Here is an 18,939-nt window from a genome sequence, read left to right on the forward strand (position 1 = left end):
CGGCCGGCCCCCCCTGCACCCCCCACGCTACGCCACTGTTGGTACTTGTTTTGAAAGCATAGAAATGGCCAGGGAAGGCTGCTGGGTGTACTTAGGACACATTGTACCAGATGTCTGGCAGGGGAGGAGATAATAATAATAATAATAATAATAATAATAATAATAATAATAATAATTTGTACCCCACCCATCTGGCTGGGTTTCCCCAGCCACTCTGGGCGGCTTCCACAAAGACCAAAAATACACTAAAATGTCACACATTAAAAACTTCCCTGAACAGGGCTGCCTTAAGATGTCTTCGGAATGTCAGGTAGTTGTTTATCTCTTTGACATCTGGTGGGAGGGCGTTCCACAGGGCGGGCGCCACTACTGAGAAGGCCCTCCGTCTGGTTCCCTGTAACCTCACTTCTCGCAATGAGGGAACCGCCAGAAGGCCCTTGGTGCTGGATCTCAGTGTCCGGGCTGAACGATGGGGATGGAGACGCTCCTTCAGGTATACAGGACCGAGGCTCTTTAGGGCTTTAAAGGTCAACACCAACACTTTGAATTGTGCTCGGAAACGTACTGGGAGAGAGCCTCAAGGTACCCTGTTCCCAAGCCATGAAGGCCTTTGAACAAAACCAAATAACTTTGAACTGGGCCTGGAAATGGACTGGAGGCCTGCGTAGTTCACAAAGAGCCAGTGCAGTGGCGTAGCGTGGGGGGGCCGGCCGCACCGGGCGCAACATCTGGGGGTTAGGGTTAGGGGGCACAAATCCACGGGTTAGGGGGTGCAAATTACTTGCCGTGCCCCGGGTGCTGACAACCCACGCTACGCCACTGAGCCAGTGTCCTATAATTGAAACACCAGCAAATTTTGGCCACCTTGTATTGACAGCAGGTTGCTTTTTGACACCTGGAATCATGACGCAACATGCCCCTATTTATTCCCCACCCCCACCCATGTAAAAACAATGGGTGAAGAGGCAGTAGTGATTGAGTGAAACTAGAAGGTGGCAAATTACTCCAGATCTTCTGTGTATGCAGCATTTAGTCAAGGCAATTCTTCCCCCTCCCCCTTGAAATAATATTTTTTCCCAGCAAACACTTTCTTCAATTGCCATAGAATTACCAGGTCTGCAGTACTTGCTGTCATATAACCTAACCTCCTTCATCTCCACTGCCAATCACAGTTTGATTCTGCCTTCACATTTGTCCCTATACTATACCACACTAATTCACTTGACCCGTTTGGGCACGATGATGCTCATGCCAATTTTGGCAAAAGTGGTCAGTTGTGCAACTTCCCCCATGCGTGTTGAGATTATGTCTCAAATATGTTCTAGGTCAATTAGCATTTCAGCACCCTTTTAGAACATAGGGAGCTGTGATCTTGCTACATGTTAAAAAGATTTGCCAGCACATTCACAAAGCTGGCTGCCATGCTAAAAATAACCCAGTGCCATAGTTTCATCACCCAATGGACATGAATAACAAGCAGCCCTTAGATCTGATGGGCAACACCCATCATCTTGGGATGATGGGAGCTTTAGCTGCACAATACCTGGAGGGTCACAATTTGCCACCCATCTTTGATTTCATACTTACTGGGCAGAGATTCTCTGTGCTCTGTGCCATTCCTAACCTTGGGGTTAAACATATGAACCACCTTCATCAAAGCCCTTCTCCTTGGATCTCATCTGAGGAAGATGGGAAGGGTGGCCACATGAGAACTGTCCTCCTCGGTGGTGCCCCCACCCCAATTTGTGGAAAGCTTTCCCTAGGGAAATGTGCCTGGTGCCATCATGGTCTGTTTTTTAGGCACCAGACTAAAGACATTGCTATTTACCCAGGCTTTTAATAGTTAAATCAGCCTCTGCTGTGGTGCTCATGTTTTAGTGGGGTGGGATAGGACTTGTCCTTCTTGTTGTGCTGTTGGATGAGCGTTTTAAAGAATTTTGCATTTACATATTTTGCCATTTTTTTTATTTTTATCTGTATTTTGTTAAGTTGCTTTGAGACTACACACACACACATACATATACACACACATATACACTGAACAAATGTAAATCTAATAATAATAATTGATGTGCTTTTTTAATAAACAACAACAACCCAGAAACATATGACCGAAACCGGTGCACCAGTCACTCCTGCTTGATTAAGTCATAGGCATGTCCTCTGTGGAAATGAATGGGAGGAGCAGTTGATGGAGGTGCGGGTGGGTGGTGGCCGGGCCAGAAAGGCAGGCTTGTTAAGACAATTGCAGCCACCTGTAACTCCACCTGCAGCCTCACCTTAACATCGTTTCCCTTCTCGAATTACCTGGATGCTTATGCCACAGCAGGTGGGGATTTGAGCACATTAGCCGCATCATCCCCCTAAGCCTCCAGATGTTGCGCCTTCCCAGCTGGGTCGCCAGATGACCTTGTCCGTTGGGGCAGACTAAGGAAGCCAATCAGCGCAGGCTAATTTTAGTCCCACGACATGTAACATCTGCGGGTGGCGGCGGCGGCGCCTGTCCCCCCCCCTCTTGCGCCAGCGCCGGAAGGGTGCCTGATGAATCCCTGAGCCAGGCAATCTCTCAGGTCTCGTGCGCGCGCGTGCGCGGGGCCAGATTCCATGCGATCCAGTCCGGGATTTCCACGTGCCCCTGCAGAAACCCTTCACTTCTTGGCTTGTGCATTCCCAATGTGAGATTTTTCAGGATCTGCCTCCCCACCCCGTTTTAATTCTCCCCTCTCTCATTCTCCCCCCACCTATAACTCCGTAGGCTACAGCAAATGGCCGTAGCTTCTTCCTCTTTTCCCCTCCTTCGGAAACCGTCGGCGAAGGGGTTTGGCGTCGCTGCTGCTGCTGCCATAGCTCTGCTTTTTTGATTTCCACGATCCCACCCGCCCACCAGCACCTTGATCTCCGCATTCCGGCTCGCCACCAGCCGCTGCTGTCGCCCAGGCAGGCGCAAGAGCACCTCTCCAAACGCGCGCCCCTAACCTCGCCAAAGAGGCACTAGAAAGTAGAAGCCAGAAGGAAGGCGGCGGCGGCGGAGGGGGGGTGGCAGCGGCGAAGAAGAAGAAGGAGGAAGGCTCGGAGGAGGGCATTGGCGCAGCGGCGCGGGGGGGGGGGGGAGCGGGAAGAGGCGGCCTCCTGGTACGCGAGCGCGGATTTCCAGCCAGGACCCGGTGGCAGCGGCGGGAAGGCGGAGATGCGCCCTTGGAGGCGGGCTGCGAGTGCCAAGACCCGGCGGGGGAGCAGCAGAGCGGCTGGCGCCTTGCCCGAGCCGTGAGGTCCGCGCCGAGGGGCGGCCGAGCTTGCGGCAAGACCGCGAAGGGGGATCCGCTCGCCGATTCGCGCCCCCCCCCCGCCCGCCTCTGAACCCGCCCGCGCTCCGGCTCGTCTGCATGGGAACAGCCACCCGTCTCCTCGTGCCGCCCTGCCTTGCGCAGCCTGCTCGGGAGAAGCGCGCACCCCGCCTCGGCTTGGGCGATCGCCTCCGGTGAGCGACCCAGGACCAGCCCCCCGGTGGCCCACCTCCGCCGCCCCTTCTTCTTCCTCCGGCGGAAGATGCGCGCCTGCCCGCCCGCCGCTGCGCTGCGGAGGAGCAGGTAAGGGTTCCCGGGATCGCCGTGCTTGGGAGATGCCCAGGCGGCTCCTGCACCGTCCCTGTCGAGCTGCCCTTTGTGCGCGGGGGCGCTAGGGGTCCGCGGCGGCGGCGGGCGACCGGTGCCATCCAAAGGGGGCGGCGGCGGCAGCAGCAGCAGAAGGAGCGAGTGGCCCATGTTGGTTAGCGGCGTGGCCGCCGCCGGCGGTTCCCGCAGAGACTCATGAGCAGAGGGGCGACCCTGCAGCGCCGGACCACCTACCTGATCTCGCTGACCCTGGTCAAGCTCGAGTCGGTGCAGCAGCAACAAGGCGACGACAAGGCGGGCGCCGGCGATGGGGGCGTCGTGCCCGACGGCAGGGACGGCGGCCCCGCGCGAGTCTCGTCGCCCTGCGCGGCGGATCCCTCCGGGCTGAAGGAGCGCAAGGAAGCCGAGGAAGCGGCGGCCGCCAAGCTCAAGAGGCAGGAGCGCATCTTCCACCGGCAGGATGCGCTCTGGATCAGCACCAGCAGCGCCAGCACGTCCGACTACCTGCTGCAGCTCTCGCCCAGCAGCCCCGGGACGCCCAGCTCGTCCCCGTCCCCAGATGGCACAGGGCGGCCGGGCTCCGTGTGGACACCCCCCAGGGGCAGCGTGGGCCGAGGAAGCCCGTGGGACCCCAAGGCCAAAGCCGCCATGAGCCCAGAAGGAAGACCCCTTGCGCCAAAGCCCGAAGGGTCTTTGGGTGCTCCGGCGGTGCCCCCCAAACCTGAGCTGCCAGTGCCCCCCAAGCCGGCGACAGCTGCGCTCTCCAAATCTGAACCAGCTGTGCCCTTTGTAGCCCCGCCTTTGGCCCCCAAACCTGAACTGGCTGTTCCTTCTATAGCCCCGACTGTCCCCCCCAAACCTGAGCTGCCTCCAGCTGTTCTCTTTTCGCCCACCACTCCTAAGGTGGAGGCTGCCATTCCTCCAGCTGCAACTGCCAAGCCTGAAGTAACTGTGGTTTCTGCAGCTCCAGCTGTGGCTCCGAAACCCAAAGCCATTTTGGTCCCCGTCGTTCCCCCCATTCCCCCCAAGCCAGAGGTGATTCCAATCCCCCCCAAGGCTGGGCTGAAGGAGACCTTGGGGGTGCCTGGGGACGAGTCGCCAGTTCCAACGCCCACCACTGCCAGTTGCTCTTCCAGTGCTGCTGCGCCAGGGCGCCGTATGTTGGTGAGCCATGCCAGCTGGGGTGGCCCAGAGCCCGGGACCCTGGAAATGAGTGTGGGCCGGGTGGGCGGCTCTTCTTTCTCACACTCGGGAGCCTCCTCTCCTCACCCGGCTGCTGGGAACCGCCGCCTTCGCCTGGCCACCAATAAGCCTTTCAAGACAGTGACCACCAGCGGGGCCAAGGTGAGTGCCGAGCCAAAGGCTGGCAAAGGGGGCCACAAGGGGGCCACCCCCAACCGCCTGTCGTGGCCTGAGAGCGAAGTCAAGGGACGCATGAAGGTAGCTGTCAAGGGCAGTGGGGAGACGGTCCCCAGAGGAGGATCCCGGGCAAAACTATCCCCTCACAAGAACAAAAGCAAGACTCTGGACAACAGTGACCTCAACCATGGGCCGGGCAGTCTGGCCTCTTCTGGCTCCTGCTCCTCAGAGGCAGCTGTGGGGCTGAAGAGAGGCCGGGAGGGTGGTCGGGCCTCTACCCGGGACCGTAAAATGCTCAAGTTCATCAGCGGCATCTTCACCAAGAGCCCGGCATCCACTCCCACCCACCCTGGACCCGGCTGGAGCCTTAGCCATAAGGAGCTGCTCAGCGTCGAACTGGCCAAGGGTGAATTGCCCAGTAAGTACAGTGGCCTAAGAGGCCCGGCTTCTCTCTGAATGGAAGGGATGGGTTGGGGTGTTGAGGGTGGAGGTTTGACTGTGGAACATGGGAGATGGGCTTGAGGACCGAAGGTGTTCCATTACTGGCTTGGAAGATGTTGGCACCAAGAACTTTGCCTTGGGATGTGACGATGGGAATGCTAGGCTGGTTTCTTTCCAGCAAGGAGCTCCAGAATGAAAAATTGGCATGGAGCAGCCACAGATCTGTGTGGGCCTCTGCTCAACTTCTTCTATAGCAAGGCTGAGGAACATGTGGCCCTCTAGATGTTGCCAGGCTATATCTCCCATCATCCTTGGCCCATTGAGTGTGCCGGTCCAGCTGATGGGGTCCTGGAGTCAAACAACACCTAGAGGGCATCAGGTTCCCCATCCCTGCTCTGTAGAGTCACCTCTGTAGATTTCACTCCAAAGATATGGAGTCTGGGCTGAGTAGGCCCTCAAGACCACTGGTGGGTGTACCCTGCGAGAGAAACGTGGAATTTCTCTGGGAAAGAGATTCTGGACTGCTTAGCTCTGTTGCCACGGTGATGGGTAGGTGATGGCAGCCAATGAGTATGTACTCAAAAATGGAACAGTTCACTTAGGTGAGGAGGGGTGAGCCCAGGTATGTGCTGCAGCAGCAGCTCCTCAAACTGTGTGTGTGTGTGTGTGATGGGATTCACAACCTTAATATCTCCCTTATGGTGGAATGTGACAAAAATGATATTATCACTATTGGGTTTCTGCGGAGGCTGGTAAGGATGCTTTCTCCAGTGGGTTTTTCCACTATGTGGTCAACAAGCCAGATGCTGAAGGGGGTAACATTTAGGGTGGATCTCAGTCCTGAGGATGGCTTAGAACTACCGGTGTAGTGGTACAGGTTGTGAAGCCATTCAAGAAACAAAATCCCTGGGCTAGCTGTTGACGAATTTTCAAATGCAAGAACATTCTGCTTCCCATATATTTTCTCCCCCCGCCCCCACTACGTGTTACGTGCCAAAGCCTTGTCGTAATGAATGGTTGTGATTTAGGGATTACCTGGGAGGTGCTCGGCTAACTCTGAAAGGGGTGGTGGTATCTCTGCATCCTCTACGGCACAACGAATTGGACCCCACCAAAGCAGAAGCAGTAAGTGCAGAACAGGAGCGTAATCAACCTCTGCAGCAAATGGTTCTCTTGCTCACTGTGCTGAACAAGAACTCTGCTGATTTTACAGGTTGCTTCAATGAGTATTGGATGGGAGGCAGGTGTGGTGTGCACACATACCTGTGTGTGTGTGTGTGTGTGTGTGTGTGTGTGTGTGAGTGTGTGTAATGGATTCTTAGAGTTCTATAAAATATAATTAAGCAGAGATACTGGCAATTGTATTTGACAGTGTATGGGGAGCTGGGTACCTCTTTTTGCCCTTTCCTACCAGGCAAGCGATAACAGCATCCAACAAAATCTAACAGGCAACAAGAATTTAAAAATATACAGTGGTACCTCGGGTTAAGTACTTAATTCGTTCCGGAGGTCCGTTCTTAACCTGAAACTGTACTTAACCTGAAGCACCACTTTAGCTAATGGGGCCTCCTGCTGCTGCCGCACAGCCGGAGCACGATTTCTGTTCTCATCCTGAAGCCAAGTTCTTAACCCAAGGTACTATTTCTGGGTTAGCGGAGTCTGTAACCTGAAGCGTATGTAACCCGAGGTACCATTGTAATAGAAAGTAAAGGCAACTGTTATTGTTTTCAGAAAATTCAGACACCATTCCATATGGATGTGAATGGTGGGACACAGCTATATGGTGTTGTGGAAGTTTTAATAGAAACTGGTATGTGTTCTGAGTGATTATTTGATACCTGTTGTGGATTTTGACCTGAGAATCTCAGTTGTGCATGTGCCTGTCTCTTTCTATTTTTAAAACGCAGGTTGCTATCCCTCATGGTTGTGAAGATAAGTTTCACGTTGTCCAGTGTACTTCAACGGAAAGCTCCATTGTACAAGAGGCAGAGTCGCTTGCCTGTCTCTCTGATTTCTGTCATGGTCTCCAGTTGTATTCTTCTCCCATTGCCCTTCTGTTCCTTTAAGGAAGGGGCCATAGCGCAGCAGTAGAAGTCGGAGTTTCAATCCCTGGCATCTCCAGCCAATAGGTTCAGGTAGCAAATGATTGGGGAAGACTTCTGCCTGAGTCCCTGGAGAGCATCTTCCTCTAATCAACCTCTCCCAACATGGTGCTCTCCAGGTAGTGTGGACTCTCAAACTCCCATCAGCCTGGTTGTTAAGACTGATGGGCATTGCAGTCCAAGATATCTGGAGAGCACCAGGTTGGGAAAGGCTGGCGCAGGCATTACTGTGGAAACTGTGAAAACTGGCACACAGCTCAGTATCATGTTTGACAGATTAATTTATGTCAGCATGCATCTATTTTCTATTATATTAATGTACAATTAATGTTCCAGTTCTCTTGGTGCAGAGTTTAGGCTTTTAATTTGGGTGTGTGTGTAATAATTAAGTTCACAACAAAGATATCTCCATCAGTTGGTGATCAAAAGATTCTACCTGCTTAGGAGTTTTTCTTTGGTATATCCATTGGTTGCCTAAGGATGGATCACTTTTCCCATTTCTGGGTAGTTTTAAAAAATGTCTTCTCTAATCCTGCCACCCTCAAAGGACCAGATTATGGTCTTAATGGCTTCTTTGCAGCCCGTCAAAGTCTAGTTGTTCTTCTGATTTTGATGTGTTCCCATTGTGGGAGGGTTGGGAGACCTTCTAGCCAGAAGGACTGTTCTTCTAATTGCTCTCTGAAGTGAGAGGTTAATTGCAGTGGAAAGTTTTAGATTAAAGGGTATATTTTAGAAGGCAGGAATTAGTCGTCGTCCCCCCTCATCTAAGGCAAGTCCTTGTTCCCATTGTGCTGTTAGCAGGAAACACCCCTGCAAATTTATATGGTACTGTGTGAAGAACTGATCCTCTCCCTTCTCCAAGGTCATATTTCTGCATTCAGCTCCCCTTGGCAACTGATAGCTTCTGGTAATTAGGAGAACATTGAGGGATGGAAGGAGGTTATAGCTAGCTGACCCCAGTCTGGGGAGATCTCCCAAAAGAGCTCAGCATGATCCTCTGTGGACAGACACCTGCACCAGAGACTTATAGCTGGTTTAGTAGTCATTTCCTCTTCCTAGGATCCCTGTGAGTTATAAATCCTATGAAGGGAGCTAAGGGGAGTTCTCTTATTAGAGAATTCTTAGCAGTCATGCCAAACTGCATTCTGGGGGTTCTTTGCAGGAGGCTAGATTTGCATGGTAGGAGTGTTTTGAGTGAAGAGCGGTTTCTGTAAAGAATAAACAAGGAATGGGAGACTCAATGAAATTTGAGAACCTGACAGCATACACTCCTCCCAATTTCAAGGAAAAGACCTGCTAACCATGTGCACATAGATTTTGAAAAATGTCTAGAAATGCATATTAACATGCCTCTTGCGGTACACATGCGTGTTGAGGCTACAATGAATGGTGCCTGTTGTGAGCCTGGCAGTCCCGATTAACAAAGGGGATGAGCCCTATATCAGAAAGAAGAATTGTTCATCCTGCACATGGAAGGCAGGGTGAAAGTTGCCTCTCTCTCTTTCGGTTAGCGGTTTATCTTTCTGATTTAGTGCTGAAGCTGTAGCTGAGCAGAAGCCGCCATTCTTAGGGAGAGCTGTAGGCTTCATTTGGGATGTGCAACTCAAAAAATAAAATAAAATGTATATGCAGTCCATCCAAAAGTGCTCAGAGCAGCCAACAGTCAAAACCCCTGCAACCAATATGTTTGAGATTGAGGCCTTACTATGCTGAATGCTGACCATCTCTACCAAGTATTATGGTCTACCAGGTGTTTGATAATCTCCCCTGCTCTGGCAGTTTCTGGGATCTTCCAGATATCCTTCTCATTGTGGATTCAGGATTATCTGTGCTCATGATGGTACGCTGGCGCTTACATGCAACCCTGATTTCAGTATTTTCTGCCCTTGAAAAGGTTTTGGGATATTGCTTTGTTTTCATTTGACACATGTCCTACAACTTCCAGCTGAAATGCTGTTAATAGTTCAGGTTGTTTGCTGTTCTGCTTTGGCCAAGGTTCCTTTGTGCGTGTGCCCCCCGTAGTTGATGGGCATTGCCATTCAAATAGTGTGCATGCACAGTGCCATGTGATCAATTATGCAGGGTGAGGCTTACGTGGGTATCCCAACATTTTATTCATGTTGGCACCCCTGAGTGCAAATGCCCCCCATCAGATGGCAATAACACAGTCATATTGGATAAGCATCACAGAAGAACTAATGAAGTGGAATAATGTGTGGGTAGCCCAATATAAATCCATCACCAATGCACTATTTTTGTATCAATGACACCTGCAAAGAAGGGTCACACCTGCAGAGAAGGGTCTGGAGGGGCCCTGCGCTGTCTGAAGTTCTTTCCTTTGCCTGTCTTGAATCTTCCAGCGTTCAGTTTCATTAGATGGTTGCAGTTCTAGTATGATGTGAGATGGAGAAAAAGTCTCGCTGTCCACTTTCTCTGCATCATGCATAGCTTTTATAGATTTGCATCATGCCCCTATCACGATCAGTGGCATGTTGCAGAATACCCCTTCAAAAACAAACAAAAAGCCACCTAGTCTGGAGGACTCCCACCAGTGGCGTAGCGTGGGGGGTGCAGGGGGGGCCGGCCGCACCGGGTGCAACATCTGGGGGTTAGGGTTAGGGGACGCAAATCCACGGGTTAGGGGGTGCAAATTACTTGCCTTGCCCCGGGTGCTGACAACCCACGCTACACCACTGACTCCCACAGTTGTTTATCCTGCAGGAGGCAAAACCAGGAGATTCATCAAGCCCCTACTGAGGTGTGTTCAGCTTGGCGGACTACTGGTTTTGCTGGCCTGCCCAAGAAGCGTTTTCAGGCTGAAAAGCACCTTTTGAGCTATTGCTATCATTATCATTATTAATGAATATTGTTAATGCAGGATAAAATTGAATGGAGGAGAAATTGAATGTACGTTATTGGGGGTGTACACTCTTGCATATAAGGATTTAAGGGAAGAACCCCTTTTGGCATCCAGGCTGAGGAAGTTTTCTAGTAGGGTGGTCCAGAGTTGTCGGGGGGAATTCAAGGAAACATTGAACTTAAACATCAAGCCCTCCTTTGTGGTGTGGTGTCCAGATACGTGCCATTTTAGGAAACGAGCCACAATTTTTTCAGCTGCCTTTTAAAATATATGACAGACCGGGGAATGCTTTCTCTTGTCAGAGCAGCCAATTCTTTTCTATAGCTTTCCTGTTTCTGTGCCCAGATGGGCTCCCTAGAATTAATGGAACTCCTTACAGCTGCTGACAATGAGCTGAATGTAGCATCTCAGTATAAGGATCACGGAGCCATTTACTAGTACTGACCATTGGCAGTTTTCAGTCCTCCTAAGTTGATCACTGGCCTGGTTAAAGAGAAACTGAGGCACAGGCTCAAGATGCAGCCTTGGACCTTCCTGAAGGTCACCTGGAAAGTCAAAGGCAGGAACCAGGTGGAAGTGAGCACTCCCAGCCTCTCTGCTTGTATGACCCCACCCCCCTCTTGGATAATTTTTGATGTGTCACTCTTAAGCTCTGATCTGTTTGTACGAACAAGAAAAGCTCCTGCGGTGGCTTTAAAGTCTTGTTGTACGCAAGCATCCATGGGCTAGGAGTCCCAAAAGTTATGCCAGTATAACTGATTAGCCATTAAGGGGACTTGGGATTCTTTTTTTCTGCTACCAAATACATTTAACATGGCGGCTTTCTGCAAAGTGTTTGCAACTCTAAATGAAAGTCAGGACTTGCAGGTTGAATATCTGTTTTGTGCCATGGTGGAGGAAATCCAAGGTTTCACAGCAATTCATCAGGTGTCTGTAACCCTACAACCCTGGTGTAAGGAGCCATTTGGTGCCTAGCTTATATATCTGAGTTTCCAACACTGGGGGCGGGGCGGGGGTGTAAATTACAGTTCCCATAATTCTTCTTTTTAGGTGTTTTAAATGTTCTTTAAATGTACAGTGTGTACATAGCTCCTGTTGATAAGTGGACCACCATATTTTCGCCTCTAGGAAAGTGAGTTGCAGTGGCATAGCACATGCAAACGCCGCCCGGGGCGGGTGTGCAGGGCATGCCCCTAAGGAGGGTGGGACGCAGAAGAAGCCCGCTGCGGCTTGCCACGCAAAGCGGCACAGGGGGTGCATTCATGCAACACAGTCCACCACTGTCCTCTCTCAGCCAGAGCTACCAGGCTGGGCGCCTTGTGTGCTGCAACCTCTCTCCACACTGGAAATGGAGCTGCTGTTGGTGGCGTTGGGCTGTCGCATGAGGAAGCTGTACCTGCAGCTCCCTCGCATGCATTGGAGCCAGCCCCCCCCAGTCCCCCCCATGCCACTGGTGACTTGTTGACCGGGGAGCTAGAATTGGGATCATCTGTGTGATCAGTTGGTGGGGAGCGCTATATGAAAATAAGGCTTGGCGTCAAGCTTAAATAAGGCATTTATATCCTGTCTTTCCTTTGCAAAGCTCCAGTCGGCTGACGACAAATAGTTAAAAACAAATGAAGCCGAAATAACTAAAAGCAACAGAAGACAAAAAGGCACAAGGCAGCCATAATTTCGCAGAACTGGACATCCTCCAGGAATGGAACCAAATTAAATGCAGCAAGTTAAAAATACAGTTTAGTGCAGGAGTTCGAAGCCAACTTGGCCAGATCAGCTTTATGATCCATGAGGAAGAGTGAACCTGTGTCAATTTTGTGATCTCAACTCTTCCTCTCTAGTTGTTGCAACCAACTATTGGAGATGCGCTAGCTCTGAATTCCCTTCATCAAGCAGGGAGTTGATCCAGCTTAGACTTTCCCCAGCCTCCTAAAATGAAGTTGGTCACCAACCGGGGTGGGGCGTGATGTGTCCCATTTTGCTGCGTGAGGTGAAACAGGATGTGCCGCTGTGCCCTGCCGTGCCTGTGCTGCCTCTGCTGGTGGAAAAGTGGGAACAGCACTGGCACCAATTTTCAGTGAGGTTTTGTGGATTTATGGTGAAATCTCACAAGATCTTACCAGAAAATGGTGCCAGTGTTGGTGCTGCTTCTCTGCCAGTGGCAGAGTGCCCGTGAGTGTAACACCTTAGCAAAGGTCAGCAACCTTTTCCAGCCGTGGGCCGGTCTACCGCCCCTCAGACCATGTGGTGGGCCAGACAATATTTTTTGGGGGAAATGAACAAATTCCTATGCCCTGCAAATAACCCAGAGATGCATTTAAAATAAAAGGACACATTCTACTCATGTAAAAACACGCTGATTCCCGGACCATCTGTGGGCTGGATTGAGAAAGTGATTGCCGCATTTGGCCCACAGGCCTTAGGTTGCCTACCCCTGCCTTAGGGGCTTCCATGGTCTGAATAGGTGGGGCCTGCCTCCAACTCCCATTAGCCCCACCCATCAAGGATTGCAGTTCAACAATATCTGGAGGACACCAGATACTGGGGAAGACTGGAGTGGGCTTTTTTCCAGGTCTATGGTTTTCTGCCTTTCCTTGGAAAGTCCCAGAGCGTCGCCAGATACAGATTTGGGGTGTGTATAAGCTCGAGGTATGCAGTGGGGAACAGCTGTGTGTAGATAGTTTTGTGTGGTATGGCTTGAGGCAGGGTTCTTCTTTAAAAAAATGAAAGCCTGAGGCCGCTTTTAACTAATTTTTTACTTAGCGCAGACCCACTGAAATCAAAGTTAGGCCCACTAATTTCAGTGGACCTACTCCCAATAATCAGCCCTGAGTGCTCACTGGAAGAACAGATCCTGAAGCTGAAGCTCCAATACTTTGGCCACCTCATGAGAAGAGAAGACTCCCTGGAAAAGACCCTGATGTTGGGAAAGATGGAGGACACAAGGAGAAGGGGACAACAGAGGAGGAGATGGTTGGACAGTGTTCTCAAAGCTACCAGCATGAGTTTGATCAAACTGCGGGAGGCAGTGGAGGACAGGAGTGCCTGGCGTGCTCTGGTCCATGGGGTCATGAAGAGTCAGACACGACTAAATGACTAAACAACAACAAACTCCCAGTAAAACTTACCGCTCCTTAGTTGTTGTTTTAAAATGGAATCCCAATCTGCTGGAGAGAAATAGACCAGGAAGATTTGCTGGTGAGTCCTACTGTTTGGTTTCTGTTATGGGAACTGGTACTTCAGACTTTACCCCTCTGGTTGAAGATACATTTTAAATAGATGGTGGCAATACTGCAGAGACTCTGGTACTATGAAGCATCTGCGAGTAGGTCCAGAGTGCCCCCAACTACTCACCTGGGATGAAAGCAAGTCTTGTGATTCAAGTCTTTATAAAGTACTTTGTGGTTTATTTTTGCTGCAACAGATTAATGTTCTTCCTGCTCTGGAAGTTGTTTCCCTAGATACTGTCCCTCCCCATGAGTCACCTGGAGCTATCTGCTCCACCAGCTCCTCCTTGCCTTGCACCTCCCTCTCAGCATTCCTGTGGCCTTGATTATATGGGTCAATCTGCGGGATGGGACTCAGTAGGTGGAAAAATTTGGCCTTGTGTTGGAGGTGGAGTTACAATCCCTTGCAGCCCTGTGATTCTGTGGTATCAAAGCCATATTGGTATGCTGCTTACTGCTTGCAAATATCCTGCAAATCTCATCTTTTTATTTTCGTCATTATTGCATCACTGTGTTGGTGGGCAATTGTGGGGCTTTGTGTACAGGCAACCCCTGATTTGTGTAGGGATTGCATTCTGGGTCATCATGTGTGAAGGCAGAGTGGACACAAGCCCGTTCCACCCCCTTGTGGATCACCATGATGTGCACGGTCACACATCTATTGCTCAATGTCTGGACACCACACACAGAGGCAATCCTGGGTATACCAGCAAATGTGTGCTCAACAGGGAGCTGTGACAAGTCCAGGCTCTCCTGGTGAGTATGCTTGGGTGATGTGCTTGCAGACTCTTACTTCTCACTTGTGTTACTTCTCACAGGTCAAATCTGTGTCCAGGGCAGCTGTTTACCAGCTCCATCTGGTACGTAGGCTGAGACCCTATCTGCCCACGGACTGTCTCGCCAGAGTGGTACATGCTCTGGTTATCTCCCGCTTGCACTACTGCAATGCACTCTACATGGGGCTACCTTTGAAGGTGACTCGGAAACTACAACTAATCCAGAATGCGGCAGCTAGACTGGTGACTGGTGGCGGCCGCCGAGACCATATAACACCGGTCTTGAAAGACCTACACTGGCTCCCAGTATGTTTCAGAGCACAATTCAAAGTGTTGGTGCTGACCTTTAAAGCCCTAAACGGCCTCGGTCCAGTATACCTGAAGGAGCGTCTCCTCCCCCATCGTTCTGTCCGGACGCTGAGGTCCAGCGCCGAGGGCCTTCTGGCGGTTCCCTCATTGTGAGAAGCAAAGCTACAGGGAACCAGGCAGAGGGCCTTCTCGGTAGTGGCGCCCGCCCTGTGGAACGCCCTCCCATCAGATGTCAAAGCGATAAACAACTACCTGACATTCAGAAGACATCTTAAGGCAGCCCTGTTCAGGGAAGTTTTTAACGTGTGATATTTTACTGTATTTTTGGTTTTTATGGAAGCCGCCCAGAGTGGCTGGGGAGGCCCAGCCAAATGGGTGGGGTATAAATAATAAATTATTATTATTATTATTATCATTATTGTTATTATTATTTTGTACTTTTTTTACTAGGTGTATAATATATATGTGTGTATATATATGTATGTAATATATGAGGATGCCCTTTGGATAGCTTTGTCTATGCCGTCCTACCCTCCAACATTTCTCTGATAAAAATAGGGATGTCTTATTCAATAACAACAAGAACAACAACAATACCCCACCCATCTGGTTGCAGTATATGAAAACATTAAACACTAAACAACTTCCCTATAAAGGGCTGCCATCAGAGGTCTTCTAAAGGTTGCATAGTTACTTATCTAATTGGCTTTGGGGGATTTTTGCATAACTCCATACCCTCCAACATTTCTCCAGTGAAAATGGCAATGTCCTAAGGAAAAGCGGGACATTCCAGGATCAAATCAGAAACCAGGATGGCTTCTGTAAATCCAGGACTGCCCCAGGAAAATAGAGACACTTGGAGTTTATGCGTCATATAATGCTGCCTTCTGCTGAGTCCTGCAATTCGCTCATCTAGCCCAGTATTGTTCCCCAGTATGGTCCTCCTTAGGGAAGGACCATAGCTCAGTGACAGAGCATTGTCTGCATGCAGAAGGTTCCACGATGAAGCCCTCCAGCATCTCCCAGCCCAAAACCATGGAGAACCTCTAGCAGTCAATGCAGACCATACTGAGCTACTTAGAATAAGGCAGCTTCCTCTGGTCCCAATGTCAACTCTGACTGGTAGTGGCACTCCAAGGGGTCAGGCAGGGGTCTTTCCCTGTTCCTGCTACATGAGCTACTTTTAGCTGGGCACACTAGGGATTGAGCAGAGAACTTTCAGCATGCAGAACATGTGCGCTTCCATTGAGATATAGTCCATTCCCAACCAACGATATACTGGCAAATTATGGCTGCAGCAGCTGCTGAATGGAATTTGTGAACTCTGCAATCCAGGCACATTTATTTGACAGTTTTATTGGCGCATTACATCAAATAGCATTGATTCAGTTTGTCAGCGGGGAAGTGCATATATACTGCAACTCTGTGCAAGATTGGGGGGGACAGAACCAAAATGTGGTATTGACTGCAGACGTAAGCCCCCCCCCCCGAACCTCGGCATTTAGGGTTTTTTTATGTTTCTGGTCCTTATGGTTGCAAAAAGATTTTTCTGTGTGGGTGACTCTTTGTGGAGCCTCTGAATCCTGAGTGCTGGATTTCCTGTGGGGTCGCAGTGCACTGCACAGACCTCTGCCTCTCCCACGACTAGCACAAGCAAAATAGATTATGGGTGGAGGAGATGCAAATTTACTTGCTTTTCACAACTTGCTTAGATTGCAGTATTTAGGTTTTCTTGGCTTCAACACATAAAGCTCACATTTATAGAGTCTAGCCCAAGGATGGGGATCTTGTGGACCTCCAGATATTGTTGGACTGCAGTTCCCACCAGCCCCAGACAGTCAATGGTCAGAGATGATGGGAGCTGGAGTTTGGAGGGCCACAGACTCTCCTCCGCTCAGCAAAATAAGGTAATGAAAGGGATCTGCAGACATACAATATATGTGCTTGTGGTTCCCTTTGTCAAGGGATGATTCAGTGAGAGATGCAACGTTCACATCCTGTAATTGCAAAGTGAATATAAAATAATTCCCTCCTCCTCCGTTAAAGTCCTGGGGTGGTTCTGAGCGGGAATGCACTCGGCATACAGAGTGCCACAGAATGGAAGGAGATGTCTGTGAGGGGCTCTGCTGCTAGCGCGCACACAGGGAGAACGGCTCCATTTATCAGCAGCACACCAGCTGCAGTTTCAAAGGAGACGCATTTTGTATTCTGCCTGTGGGTGTTTTTATGACCATTGCAGGATGCCAAGTGTGTGAATTGTGGTACGGTCCAATGCAACGCAACCACATGCATGGTCGGCATCCTGACCTGTAAAAATAGGTGGCAAATGTGTGCTGCCTGCGAAGGCACCTTCACAGTGGAAAATAGGACCTTAAATATTTTTAACTTATAAGGTTTTGAAAGACCTGAGTTGGGGATGAGAATGTTGATGCCTCTATAGCCAAAAACAACAGGGAGATAAATTTCTTGGCACACTGAAGTATATTAAAAAGTTTATATAACGATTTTGCTTTGTTTTATGCATACTCAGAGGTACACTTGATTTTAATATTATTGGCTAAGAGTTGCCAGGCAATAGATTGGGATCTACTAGTGGTTGCTTGGATGATTGTAAATTACACCGGATTCTGATCCCACCCTCCGGTGGGATCCCTGCTAACGGTAGCAACTAAAATTGACTCCCCCACAAAAACAAAAACAACTCCCCTGAAATGAAGAATGTATGTAGGCACCAACTGTGAGTAGTTCTCCACATCAAGTTTTCTGCAGAAATTTATGATTTAAATAATAATAATCATGAAAATTGTTCAGAATTTTATTGCAAAATTTTCCTAGTAAACACATTTTGTGTGCAGTTTTGATGGACGTACACATTTTTGCAAGCGATTTCTCCTAATATATTTTTTTGTATGTTGTTTTCACTAAGATACTCATTTTTATGCACACTTTCCCCCAAATATATATGCATTTTTGGAAATGTTGTTTGGCCAGAGAACTGCACCACAAAATTCAGATAAGTGTGAATTTTGAAGGATGGTTGTGTTTTGGTTCTCATATTGTTTTGGAAAGTGAAAATTTGACAAACTAGGCTTTAAATGTGAACTAAATCAAACTTCTCTCCCTTTCCTAACTGTGCACTCAGTTTCAGTACTCAAAACCAATTTCTTGTTTCAGAATTCTTTAATCCTTAGCGTGTCTCTTTTGCGCCTGACTGGTGGGTCTCAAGAGTCTAGTGTTCTGTCCCATCTGTGCTATATTGCTTGCTCTGTGCTGGTTGCTATTATGAGGCAGGCCTGAGCCCTGGGGGTACCGAGCGAGAGAGATGAAAGTGTTATTTAATAAAGTGATGTAGAATCTGTGTGAGTGGTGTGCGTGCTGGACTTCAGCTTTCAATCGTTTGTGGAAGTTCCCCAACAATTTTGACTCATGGAAAAGAGGATATGGCCACATCCACACCATACATTTAAAGCACTATTAAGTCACTTTATCAGTCATGGCTCCACCCCCAAAGCATCCTGGGAACTGTAGTTTATTAAGAATGCTAGAAGAGACCCCTGTTCCTCTTACAGAGATAACAATTTCTAGGGTTCCCTGGGAAGAGGTCTTGATTGCTGCACCCTCTCAGATCCTCCAAGTGTTCCTATTTTCCAGGGACATTTCCAGATTTACAGACGCCTTCCCTGTTTCTGATTTGATCCCGGAGTGTCCCACTTTTCCTTAAGATGTATTCTGTATTCTGCTCTGGTCAGACCTCACTTGGAGTACTGTGTCCAGTTCTGGGCACCACAGTTCAAGAAGGACACTGACAAACTGGAACGTGTCCAGAGGAGGGCAACCAAAATGGTCAAAGGCCTGGAAATGATGCCTTATGAGGAACGGCTAAGGGAGCTGGGCATGTTTAGCCTGGAGAAGAGGAGGTTAAGGGGTGATATGATAGCCATGTTCAAATATATAAAAGGATGTCACATAGAGGAGGGAGAAAGGTTGTTTTCTGCTGCTCCAGAGAAGCGGACATGGAGCAATGGATCCAAACTACAAGAAAGAAGATTCCACCTAAACATTAGGAAGAACTTCCTGACAGTAAGAGCTGTTCGACAGTGGAATTTGCTGCCAAGGAGTGTGGTGGAGTCTCCTTCTTTGGAGGTCTTTAAGCAGAGGCTTGACAACCATATGTCAGGAGTGCTCTGATGGTGTTTCCTGCTTGGCAGGGGGTTGGACTCAATGGCCCTTGTGGTCTCTTCCAACTCTATGGTTCTA

The 18,939-nt window shown here is 49.5% G+C and overlaps 1 protein-coding gene across 3 annotated transcripts in view; it reads left to right on the plus strand.

Moving 5' to 3' along the window:
* The window catches only part of AGAP2 (ArfGAP with GTPase domain, ankyrin repeat and PH domain 2), a 119,872-nt gene that overhangs the window by 44,213 nt on the left and 56,720 nt on the right, over window positions 1–18,939 (plus strand). For 2 of the 3 annotated variants that reach the window (XM_081898512.1, XM_081898513.1), the window contains exon 1: window positions 3,696–5,388. The exons of the other annotated variant lie outside the window; for it this stretch is intronic. In XM_081898512.1, the coding sequence (XP_081754638.1) occupies window positions 3,807–5,388 (1,582 nt within the window). In that variant the 5' untranslated portion in view covers window positions 3,696–3,806. Of the gene's footprint in view, window positions 1–3,695; window positions 5,389–18,939 lie in introns of those variants that run through there. 3 annotated transcript variants of the gene reach the window in all.

Source organism: Podarcis melisellensis (genome assembly GCF_964234715.1).
Source record: "Podarcis melisellensis genome assembly, chromosome: 2".
Taxonomy (NCBI): domain Eukaryota; kingdom Metazoa; phylum Chordata; class Lepidosauria; order Squamata; family Lacertidae; genus Podarcis; species Podarcis melisellensis.